Here is a 12,969-nt window from a genome sequence, read left to right on the forward strand (position 1 = left end):
TCATTACAAGATATCAGGCCAGTCATAAGGCTCAACACATAAGACATGAGACCAGTCGAGAGGTAGCAGGCTCAATACACAAGATATGAGGCTAGATATGAGGCTCAATACACAAGCTAGGAGGCCAGAGATTAGGTTCAATATACAAGCAATATGCAAGGCTTTACAAAGAATCGAACACAGGATCTGTTGACAAGATAGACTCTTTAGCCAACTAAGCCACAGCACCTAAATGAGAAGGGCCAGGCTGCAGGCCACCCAGGCCAGGCTTGAGCTACTTAATCACAAGGCCCTAGGCCAGACATCAAATATAGGTAGGTAATGAATCATTAAATGTAGATTCTCCCAGACTAATGTTAGCATTTAAGTGCCCAACTGGGCCCCTGAACTCACTGCCATTCTAACTAGAGGTTGCTATAGAACCTGCTAACATGTTTTATGATCCATGACTGCTTCAGCCGTGTGCTCAAGGCTCCTACACTACCGTTCAAAAGTTTACGGTCACCCAGACAATTTTGTGTTTTCCATTAAAACTCATACTTTTATTAATCAAATGAGTTGCCAAATTAATTGAAAATCTAGTCCAGACATTGACAAGGTTCGAAAAAAAGATTTTTATTTGAAATAATTTTCTCCTTCAAACTTTGCTTTCGTCAAAGAATGCTCCCTTTGCAGCAATTACAGCATTGCAGACCTTTGGCATTCTAGCAGTTAATTTGCTGAGGTAATCTGGAGAAATTTCACCACATGCTTCCAGAAGCCCTTCCCACAAGTTGGTTTGGCTTGATGGGCACTTTTGGCGTACCATACGGTCAAGCTGCTCCCACCACAGCTCAATGGGGTTGAGATCTGGTGATTGCGCTGGCCACTCCATTACAGATAGAATACCAGCTGCCTGCTTCTTCCCTAAATAGTTATTGCATAATTTGGAGGTGTGCTTTGGGTCATTGTCCTGTTGTAGGATGAAACTGGCTCCAATCAAGCGCTGTCCACAGGGTATGGCATTGCGTTACAAAATGGAGTGATAGCCTTCCTTATTCAATATCCCTTTTACCTTGTACAAATCTCCCACTTTACCAGCCCCAAAGCAACCCCAGACCACTACATTACCTCCACCATGCTTGACAGATGGCGTCAGGCACTCTTCCAGCATCTTTTCAGTTGTTCTGCGTCTCACAAATGTTCTTCTGTGTGATCCAAACACCTCAAACTTGGATTCATCTGTCCATAACATTTTTTCCAATCTTCCTCTGTCCAATGTCTGTGTTCTTTTGCCCATATTAATCTTTTCCTTTTATTAGCCAGTCTCAGATATGACTTTTTCTTTGCCACTCTGCCCTGAAGGCCAGCATCCCGGAGTCGCCTCTTCACTGTAGACGTTGACACTGGCGTTTTGCGTGTACTATTTAATGAAGCTGCCAGTTGAAGACATGTGAGGCGTCGATTTCTCAACTACAGACTCTAATGTACTTGTGTTGTTGCTCAGTTGTGCAGCGGGGCCTTCCACTTCTCTTTCTACTCTGGTTAGAGCCTGTTTGTGCTCTCCTCTGAAGGGAGTAGTACACACAGTTGAAGGAAATCTTCAGTTTCTGGGCAATTTATCATATGGAATAGCCTTCATTTCTAAGAATAGACTGTTTCACATCAAAGTTCTTTTTTCTGGCTATTTTTAGAGTTTAATGGAACCAACAAATGTAATGCTCCAGATTCTCAACTAGCTCAAAGGAAGGTCAGGTTTATAGGTTCTCTAATCAGCCAAACTGTTTCAGATGTGCTAACATACTTGCACAAGGGTTTTCAAGGGTATTCTAACCATCCATTAGCCTTCTTAAACAGTTAGCAAACACAAAGTATCATAAAAACACTGGAGTGATGGTTGTTGGAAATGGGCCTATATACACCTATGAAGATATTGCATTACAAGCCAGACGTTTGCAGCAAGAATAGTCATTTACCACATTAACAATGTATAGAGTGCATTTCTGAATCATTTAATGTTAGCTTCACTGGAAAAAACCTGTGCTTTTCTTTCAGAAATAAGGAAATTTCTAAGTGACCCTAAACTTTTGAACGGTAGTGTACATCAAAAGGACAAAAAACACATTTACGGAGGAAGTGGGAGTTGCTTTTTTTAATTTTTGGCTCTTGGCTTCCTGTCCAGTAATAGGGGTGGTCCCTACTCTCTCAGGTGACATTGATATTCTCTCATCTGAGAATTTGCTACAATGCATCAGTGTAACAATTCCTATGTAAGCATAACATACAAACAATCTCACTCCTGTTCTGGACTTCAAACTAAAAGCACTTAATTTTAGTACCTTTATACAAGGTATGTTACACATAATCTCATATATAACTTAACCCCTTCATGACCCAGCCTATTTTGACCTTAATGACCTGGCCGTTTTTTGCAATTCTGACCAGTGTCCCTTTATGAGGTAATAACTCAGGAACGCTTCAACGAATCCTAACGGTTCTGAGACTGTTTTTTCATGACATATTTGGGCTTCATATTAGTGGTAAACTTAGGTTAATAATGTTTGCGTTTATTTGTGAAAAAAGTGGAAATTTGGCTAAAATTTTGAAAATTTCGCAATTTTCAAATTTTGAATTTGTACTCTGTTAAACAAGAGAGTTATGTGACACAAAATAGTTAATAAATAGCATTACCCACATGTCTACTTTACATCAGCACAATTTTGGAAAAAATTTTTTATTTTGCCAGGAAGTTATAAGGGTTAAAATTTGACCAGCGATTAATCATTTTTACAACAAAATTTACAAAACCATTATTTTTAGGGACCAACTCATATTTGAAGTCAGTTTGACGGGTCTATATGGCTCAAAATACCCAAAAGTGACACCATTCTAAAAACTGCACCCCTCAAGGTACTCAAAACCACATTCAAGAAGTTTATTAACCCTTCAGGTGCTTCACAGCAGCAGAAGCAACATGGAAGGAAAAAATGAACATTTAACTTTTTAGTCACAAAAATGATGTTTTAGCAACAATTTTTTTATTTTCCCAAGGGTAAAAAGAGAAACTGGACACCAAAAGTTATTGTACAATTTGTCCTGAGTACGCCGATACCCCGTATGTGGGGGGGAACCACTGTTTGGGCGCACGCTGGAAGGGAAGGAGCGCCATTTGACTTTTGAATGAAAAATTAGCTCCAATCATTAGCGGACACCATGTCGCGTTTGGAGAGCCCCTGTGTGTCTAAACATTGGAGCTCCCCCACATGTGACCCCATTTTAGAAACTAGACCCCCCAAGGAACTTATCTAGATGCATAGTGAGCACTTTGAACCCCCAGGTGCTTCACAAATTGATCCGTAAAAATGAAAAAGTACTTCTTTTTTTTTCACAAAAAATCTATTTTAGCCTCAATTTGTTCATTTCCACATGGGCAACAGGATAAAATGGATCCTAAAATTTCTTGGGCAATTTCTCCTGAGTACACTGATACCTCACATGTGGGGGTAAACCACTGTTTGGGCACACGGTAGGGCTCGGAAGGGAAGGAGCGCCATTTGACTTTTTGAATTAAAAATTAGCTCCAATCGTTAGCGGACTCCATGTCGCGTTTGGAGAGCCCCTGTGTGCCTAAACACTGGAGCTCTCCCACATGTGACCCCATTTTGGAAACTAGACCTCCCATGGAACTAATCTAGATGTGCGGTGACCACTTTAAACCCTCAAGTGCTTCACAGAAGTTTATAACGCAGAGCCGTGAAAATAAAAAATCATTTTTCTTTCCTCAAAAATTATTTTTTAGCCCATAATTTTTTATTTTCACAAGAGTAACAGGAGAAATTGGACCCGAAAAGTTGTTGTCCAGTTTGTCCTGAGTACGCTGATACCCCATATGTGGGGGTAAACCACTGTTTGGGCGCACGTCGGAACTCAGAAGGGAGGGAGCACCATTTGACTTTTTGAATGCAAGATTGACTGGAATCAATGGTGGCGCCATGTTGCGTTTGGAGACCCCTGATGTGTCTAAACAGTGGAAACCCCTCAATTCTAACTCCAATCTAACCCAACACACCTCTAACCCTAATCCCAACTCTAGCCATAACCCTAATCACAACCCTAACCCCAACACACCCCTAACCACAACCCTAACTTCAACACACCCCTAACCCTAATCCCAACCCTAACCCTAACCCTAATCCCAACCCTAACCCCAACACACCCCTAACCCTAACCCTAGCCTAATCTTAACCCTATTTCCAACCCTAGCCCTAATTCCAACCCTAACCCTAAGACTATGTGCCCACGTTACGGATTCGTGTGAGATTTTTCCGCACCATTTTTACCTGCGTTTTACCTGCGGATTTACCGCGGATTTCCAGTGTTTTTTGTGTGGATTTCACCTGTAGATTCCTATTGAGGAACAGGTGTAAATTGCTGCGGAATCCGCACAAAGACTTGACATGCTGCGGAAAATACAACACAGCGTTTCCGCGCGGTATTTTCCGCACCATGGGCACAGCGGATTTGGTTTTCCATAAGTTTACATGGTACTGTAAACCTGATGGAAAACGGCTACGAATCCGCAGAGGCCAATCCGCTCCGGATCTGCAGCCAAATCCGCACCGTGTGCACATAGCCTAATTCTAACCCTAACCCTAGTTCTAAACCTAATTCTAGCCCTAACCCTAACCCTAGTGGGGCAAAAAAATATATATATTTTTTTTATTTTATTATTGTCCCTATCTATGGGGGTGATAAAGGAGGGGGTTTATTTATTATTATTTTTATTTTGATCGCTGTGATAGAAGCTATCACAGCGATCAAAATGTACCTGTAATGAATCTGCCGGCTGGCAGATTCGGCGGGCGCACTGTGCATGCGCCCGCCATTTTGGAAGATGGCAGCGCCCATGGAACAGATGGACGGACACCGGGAGGGACACAGGAGGTCTGTAAGTATGAGGAGGGGGGGATCAGACAGCGCGGGGGGGGGGGGAGATCGGACTGCGGAAGGAGCGGACAGGAGGACGGAGGGGAGCGGGGGACAGCAAATGACAGGACGGAGGACAGAGGAGAGGAGATCGGTGGCGGGGGGCAGATCGCGATCTCTATTGCAGCATCGGCCATGGCTGGATTGTAATATTTCACCAATTTTCATTGGTGAAATACACCAAGGTTACTTACTGGTAGCCGGTTTTTCCGGAGCCCATGACAGCACACATGAGAGAGGGATCCGCCCAGTCGGGACAGGAAACCTACTGAAATAAAAGGGCGGTACCTCTCCCTCGCTTCAGTTGGTTTTCAGAGCATGAGAGGCCTCCTTGGTTAGTACACATGGTAAACCACCACCACATTATAATAATAACAAAAACACCCAACTAAAAGTGCACACCAAAGGGTGAAAAAAGGGAGGGAATATACAGGTGCTGTCATGGGCTCCGGAAAAACCGGCTACCAGTAAGTAACCTTGGTGTTTTCCCGTCTCCCATGACAGCACACATGAGAGATTTTTGGAGAAAGAAACACCTTAGGGAGGGACCACCGCTTGCAGCACCCTTCTATCAAAGGTAAGGTCAGTTGAGGAGGATAGATCTAGCCGGTAGTGTCTAAAGAAGGTAGACGGTGAGGACCAGGTAGCGGCCTTACAAATTTGATCAATCGATACCTCTGCTTTTTCTGCCCAGGAAGAAGCCACGGCTCTGGTGGAGTGAGCCTTGATGCCTTCAGGGATCGGGGCACCACGAGAAGCATAGGATAAGGAAATGGCCTCCCTAATCCACCTAGCAATAGTACCCTTGGATACCCCATATCCCTTCCTGCTACCCTGGAAAGCTATAAATAAGGATTGATCCTTCCTCCACTGACTAGTCAGAGATATATACTGCAAAATAGCTCTTCTTACGTCAAGCGTATGAAATTTCTCTTCCCCTGGGTTCTTGGGATTATCACAGAAAGAGGGCAACACAATTTCTTGACTCCTATGGAACTTAAGTACTACCTTCGGCAGATATGCCGGATCTGGTCTGAGCACTACTCTGTCATCAAATATCTGTGTGTAAGGAGGGGAGATGGACAGGGCTTGCAAGTCACTCACCCTACGGGCTGATGTCAACGCTACCAGAAGTACTGTCTTAAGCGTAAGTATTTTTATTGATGACTCCTGCAAGGGTTCAAACGGATCACTAGTCAGAGCTTCTAACACCAGATTTAAATCCCATGGAGGAACCCTCTGAATTACCACTGGTCTAGACCTACTACAAGATTTAATAAAGCGGGACACCCATCTATTGGAGGCCAGATTACAGTTATACAAGGCTCCTAATGCAGACACTTGTACCTTGAACGTATTAGTTGCTAATCCTAATTGCAACCCCGCCTGTAAAAATTCTAAAATAGTACCCACAGGAGCCTTGTCCCCTAAAGGTTGCCCCGAAAAATCTAGAAACTTTTTCCATGTTCTGCCATATATCCTTGATGTAACTGGTTTTCTACTTTTCAACAGGGTGGAGACTAACCCTGGTGAAAACCCCTACCTACTCAGTAATGCCCTCTCAAATTCCAGGCTGCAAGATGGAAGCCCTTCACTTGAGAGTGGCATATTGGACCCTGAGTAAGCAGGTCTGGAATTTCTGGCAGAATCCATGGATCGGTCACTGACATTTGTCTCAGGAGGGAGAACCAAGGTCTCTTTGGCCAAAATGGAGCAATCAAAATTACTCTCGCCTGCTCCATTCTGATCTTTCTTACTACCGTCGGAATCATCGCTATTGGTGGAAACCCATATGCGAGACTGAAATTCCATTGTATTTGGAGAGCATCTACCGCGAAGGGTTTTTCTCTTGGGTCTAATGAACAGAAGCTCTCTACCTTCCTGTTGTTTAGGGTGGCAAATAAATCTATCACAGGTAAGCCCCTAGCCTGCACTATTTGTTGAAACACCTGGGGATTCAAAGACCACTCTCCTTATTTCAGTGTTTTGCGACTTAGGTAGTCTGCTTTTGTATTCTCGACTCCCTTTATGTGGAGAGCCGAGAGGGATAGTAGGTGGCGCTCCGCTAGTTGTAGGAGGACAGACGCTGACTTCATCAGGGAAGGGGATCTCGTCCCCCCTTGGTGATTGATATATGCGACTACTGCGTGATTGTCTGACATGACCCTGGTATGATGACCCTGGAGGATGGGAAGGAAAGGTTTTACAGCTTTCTCTACAGCCCATAACTCTCTTAGGTTTGACGCCTGTTGTGAATCCAATTGGGACCAAGATCCCTGAACTGAGAGTGTCCCCAAATGAGCTCCCCATCCTGAACAGCTTGCATCTGTGGTGATGATCTGATCTATCGGAGTTATCCACTGGACCCCTGATGTCAAATGATCTCACACGGCCCACCATTTTAGGGAATCTGTTACCTCCAATGAAAGGCGTAGCTTCCCCTCTAAATGCCCTTTTAACCACCTCTGCGCTGACAGGACCTCCCATTGTAACTGTCTTAGATGGAACTGTGCCCATCTTACTGCAGGTATACAGGACGTCAGAGAACCCAACAGGGACATTGCCTTTCTCAATGTCATTACGGGGTGATGAATTGCCGACTCTACAAGATTTTGAATTTTGACCAGCTTGTTTTCTGGTAAAAGACAAAGCTGACTCCTGGAGTCCAGAACTAAACCCAGAAAGGATTGCACTAGCTCCGGCGTCAACCTTGACTTGGCAAGATTTATTTTCCACCCCAACCGCTGTAGCGTTGATATGACTTGCTTTATTTGTGCCTGGCAATGTGTTGATGAGTTCCCTATTATAAGGAAGTCGTCCAGATACGGAACTATAACTACATTCTGAGAGCGGAGGAAGGACATGACCTCTGACATTAGCTTTGTAAAAATTCTCGGTGCTATTGATAGGCCGAATGGTAGGGTAACATACTGATAGTGCCTGAGACAACCTTGGACATAAACCGCCACTCTTAGGAATTTTTGGTAGTCTTGATGAATTGGGACGTGGTAATAAGCGTCCTTTAGGTCTATGGCTGCCATGAAGCAACCTGGGAACAAGAGTTTTATTGCCGTATTCACCGACTCCATTTTGAAGGAGCAGTTTACTACTGACCGATTTAGATTTTTTAAATTGACAATAGTTCTCAGAGACCCGCCCCGGTTTCGTATCAAAAAAAGAGGGGAGTAAAAACCTTTTCCCTGCTCTTCCCCCGGGACCTCCACTAGAACCCGCTTTGATACGAGCTCCAGTACCTCTGCCTCCAAGGCTAGCTGCTCCTCCGGGGTTTTTCTTTGAGGCGTTAAAACAAAAGTTTGTCACGGTGGAAAAACAAAATCTATTTTTAGGCCGTGTTTGATGACTTTTAGAGTCCAATGACTGGGGGAGATGTCTACCCAGGCTGGGAGAAATGATGAAAGCCTTCCCCCCACCTCCGGCCTGGCGTCATTGGTAGGGCTTTTTTGCCGATGTTGAGGGACCTTTAAACATATATCCAGATCCCTTCCTGTCTCTGGAGTCCCAATTTCTTCTATCTCCCGGGGGGCGGCCCCTACTAAATTTGCCCCTCCGAAAATAAGGCCTTCTAAAGTCCACAGGACTGCTTTCTCTAAAATGTCTTCCAACTTTTGACCGAAGAGGAAATGGCCGTCACATGGTATAGAACAAAGTCTATTTTTTGAAGGTAAATCACCCGGGCACCCCTTCAACCAGAGAGCACGTCTAGCCGCATTGGATAAACTTGCGGCCCTAGCTGCCAGCCTTACGGAGTCTGCTGAGGAATCCGCTACGAAGGCAGCTGCACCCTTAGCCAAAGTTACATTCGTTAGAATTTCATCTCTCGGGGCTTTAGACTTCAGTTGCTCCTCTATCTGCTGCAGCCAGACAATAAGGGAGCGAGAGACACAGGTCCCTGCGATTGCTGGTTTCAAGCCCCCTGCGGTTGCTTCCCAGGTGTGTCTTAGGAATCCATCCGCTTTTTTATCTAAGGGATCCCTTAATACCCCAGAGTCTTCTAAGGGAAGGGACAACTTTTTAGACGACCTAGCAACCGCACCATCGATTTTCGGAACCTTATCCCAAGTCTCTGAATCTTTGTCCTCAAAGGGGTAACGTCTTTTAGAAGCTGAGGGAAGATTACCCGATTTTTCTGGCTTCCTCCACTCTTTTTCTATAAGGGCCTTAATTCGGGAATTCACTGGAAAGGTGCGCTTTTTGCTTTTCCTCTAAACCCCCAAACATTATGTCCTCCAAGGACTTGACCACTTTCTCATCTTTAAGGCCCATTGAAGCTCTGACAGCTTTTACTAGCTTGTCCGTGTTCTCAGTAAGAAAGCACGGACGGCCCCCCACATCACTATCAGAAGAGGAGCCAGAGGACTTAGAGGAAGAGGAGCAGGGAGATAACGGTTCCTCTTGATATTCCTCCTCAGAAGGAGACACCTCAGAAGCCGAAACTGGTTCAGTGTGTTTACTACCCTTTTTTTAAGGGCTGCTTTAACAGAGTCCTGCACTTCGGCTCTGATTATTGCTCTAAGACTAGAGGCAAAGTCAGGGGTCTCTTCCTGGATAGTCTTTTGAATGCAATCTACACAAAGGCTTTTCTGCCACTGGACTGCCAACGGAATTTTACAGAGGGCACATTCCTTATTCTTTGCCTTGGAGCTAGCCTTCCTCGGCGCCTGCCAAGTAAACAGAAAATGTAGCCCATTACCACCAGGGTGACATTCACGTAGATCACTCACCACCCGCTGACCATAAAAGGTACCGGATTCCGAGGCGGACTGGGAGCACGGGGAACATTCCTCCTGGATGCTGAAGAGTCCTTAGACGTCCGACTAGGACGATTGCTGCTCCTTCCACTTGAGCGGCTGTTTTTCTTGGCATGATGGTGAGCAGGTGTATCGCCTGATAAGGGCTCTTGCTGCTGCTGCAGTAATAGCTGCTGCTGCTGCTCCATACCCTCCATCTCTGGAATTGTATGGAAATGAGCAGCGATTTTGTGTAGCCACCCCCTTAATAAGGGGTCTTTCCACAGCGCTCCCCGCCTCTTCCGGTACCAAATTTGCTCCTCTCCCCCTCCAGAATACCGCCGGAAAGCTTACATTATTACCGGCGTTTTCAATCCATGGGCGCCGCCATCTTGGATCCGGCGCGCCTCTCTGACGTCACGCAGGCATGCCCATTCCCAGTGTGCTCTGCGCTGAACGCCAGCCGCGCACCCGGAAGTCGCCCAGCAGAGGGGGAGAGAGCAGCGTGGAAGCCACAGAATGGCTCCAAAGATCCAGACTGCGCTGGACCGACGCCCGCACGTGCGCGAGAGCCAAAGGATCTGCGGACGGCGCTACCAGCATCCCGAAGGCCGACATACAGGCGTCCTGCCTGCGCTTCCAGTGCCGGGACGGGAGTGGGTAAGTGGATCTTCAATCAACAGTCGATAAAAAATAAAAAAAAGTACCGCAGTGATTCAGCACAAGGGTTCCCATCAGGACAGGAAACCCAACTGAAGCGAGGGAGAGGTACCGCCCTTTTATTTCAGTAGGTTTCCTGTCCCGACTGGGCGGATCCCTCTCTCATGTGTGCTGTCATGGGAGACGGGAAAATTACGATTGCTCTGATTGAAAGTGAAACATCACTTTCAATAGCCAATCAGAGCGATCGTAGCCAGGAGGGGGGGCGAAGCCACCCCCCTGGGCTCAAGTACAACTCCCCCGGTCCCTGCAGGTCGGGTAAAATTATAGTTAACCCTTTCACCCGGCCTGCAGGAGCGCAATCCGACCATGACGCATATGCTGCGTCACAGGTCGGATTGGTACAGGTTTTCATGATGAATACGCTGCGTCAAAGGTCGGGAAGGGGTTAAACATATCTCTTCTTCCATCTAGGAGATTTTCGATTTACCTTTTAACCTTTACTTATCTTGTAGTGACAGGAGCTGCAGGTGCCAGCTATTAGAAATATTTTCGACCCGAGCAGGTCATACAAAAATTACCAGTTTGCATTGACTCTTAGGAGACAAGTCAAGGTGCTGTGCCATAACTGACCTCACTATGGTTTGCTCTTTTCCAGGCGAATTAACCAAACCAGATCGCGAAGGACTAGAGTGCAGAATTGTTTCTTGAGAGTATCCTTGGCTACAAACAGGTAACTTGCATATGCCATGCAGTTCTTTTATTTAAATCAAAATGAGGCATTGACTTAGGTTACTAATGACACATTTACAAAGTACATGACTGGAATGAAGAAGTAGAGGTAGCGGTTTAGGGGGCAAAAAGGATCTACGGTAATATGAATTGATAGGCTAAGAATAAAACACAGTCAGACCTCATTGAAACAAATAGGAATTGGAGTAATGGGACTGAAATATTTCACTCTGAATCTTTTCAACAACTTTGAGACCATTTTTTACAGTCTATTCTCTGCCACTGGCCAACACCATGGTACAAACTCAAAATATCATGCACCTTTGCATTTGTGACACTTTTTTTGCCTTTAGTCAAAGTGACTACACAACCCGTATGTATGAAAATAGGTGGCATGGAGAGGAAGCTAGAAATAGAATGGAATTGAGCAAACAGTAGTATAAGAGAAAGATTTTATTAAATCTCTCATATTCAGAGTTTTTAGATTCTCCAAGTCATTATGCCAACTAAAGGTCAGCGTGATTTTAATAATACATGAAGAGACTAAAAAGACTAAATCATTTTAGAACATTATACAGATCTATAGACAGCACAATATCATTGAAATTACCTTGGGAACAATATAGAAAAGCATCTGGTCAGCCACATCCCACTGGGCCCACACAAAGTCTTCAGCAATTCTGTCCTTAGGAATCTGACCAATATTTGTAATAATCTGTAACACAAAAAGAACACTATTACCTAAACGAACAAATAGGCTCTGTACAATATAAAGCAGAAATATTTTGTATTAAATCAGGTTGATAACAAAAGATGTCTCATGGACAACCAATATTCAAAACTAATATTAACCACTTCAGTATAATCTGAGGGGGATGCCTTATTATAGGTTTTCAGGCACACATCCTGGCTATAGGAAGCTTTTGGAAGCATGTGCTCCTTGCCAGCGAGACCGGCCACTGCAGACTGGCTGCACAGGTGGCAGGTAGCCTAGACAATGAGCAGTACCCATGTAAAAATCCTGACTTTTTAAGAACAGAGAGTATTTTCATTAATCATGTTTCTGTACATGAAATAACATATTCTGCACCAGAGTTACTTTCTTGAAATAAACTTACAATGTAATTATCTAGATTTCCAGATTTATTTGTAATTAATATTTTTCAGTGGATCAAATGCATTAGGTGCCCTAGAGAAATTTTTTTAGAAAAGCATATTTATGATAGCATAGCTATCAATGTTCCAGAGCAGTTTAAAAAACTAAAACGTTAAAATCTGATGCTACCAATAACAAAGTCAGTTTATCTGTTAGACCAGATCTGGGTTTTCCTGGTCGGGGAGCCTCATCGGAACAATCAAAGAGCTGGATAAAGTGGTATCCCACACCTAAAGGCTGTCCCCTGCCCAGTATCTCTCTTTCACCGGTATCTGCACCATCAGGACACAGACACTGGTGAATGCAATGTTGGAACAGGAACCCTGCCGCTCCCTTTTCTATCATACAGCCTGTGCGACTGGGTCTCTGCTCAGACGGCGCTATGACATCACCACATCACGCCTACAGTACAGAGATGCAGTACACAGTGTGATCAGAGCTGAGCAGTGTATCAGAGGGAATATAGTGCGGCAAGGAGTTCTATTTTTATATTATAATTATCAGTCAGTACTTGTGTGGGGAAAATGTTGGGGCAACATACTGTGTAAAAGGCTGTGGGGACATCATGCTTGAGGGGGGCACCATTATATTTGTGTTACTTGTATGAGTGAGTGGGGAGCAATTATACTTGCGTAGGTGGGCTGGAGGGACATTATACTGTGTGGGGGACGCGGTTGGGTCTCCATTATATGGTGCTGGGGAGCTGTT

At 44.7% G+C, this 12,969-nt stretch overlaps 1 protein-coding gene across 1 annotated transcript in view; it reads right to left on the minus strand.

The window, feature by feature from the left end:
* Nucleotides 1–12,969, minus strand: part of GSAP (gamma-secretase activating protein) — a 204,143-nt gene that overhangs the window by 115,364 nt on the left and 75,810 nt on the right. Inside the window, exon 9 of the mRNA XM_069765130.1 lies at nt 11,716–11,820. Within this exon, the coding sequence (XP_069621231.1) occupies nt 11,716–11,820 (105 nt within the window). The remainder of the gene's footprint in view (nt 1–11,715; nt 11,821–12,969) is intronic.

The sequence above is a fragment of the Ranitomeya imitator genome, chromosome 4 (assembly GCF_032444005.1).
Source record: "Ranitomeya imitator isolate aRanImi1 chromosome 4, aRanImi1.pri, whole genome shotgun sequence".
Classification (NCBI taxonomy): Eukaryota; Metazoa; Chordata; class Amphibia; order Anura; family Dendrobatidae; genus Ranitomeya; species Ranitomeya imitator.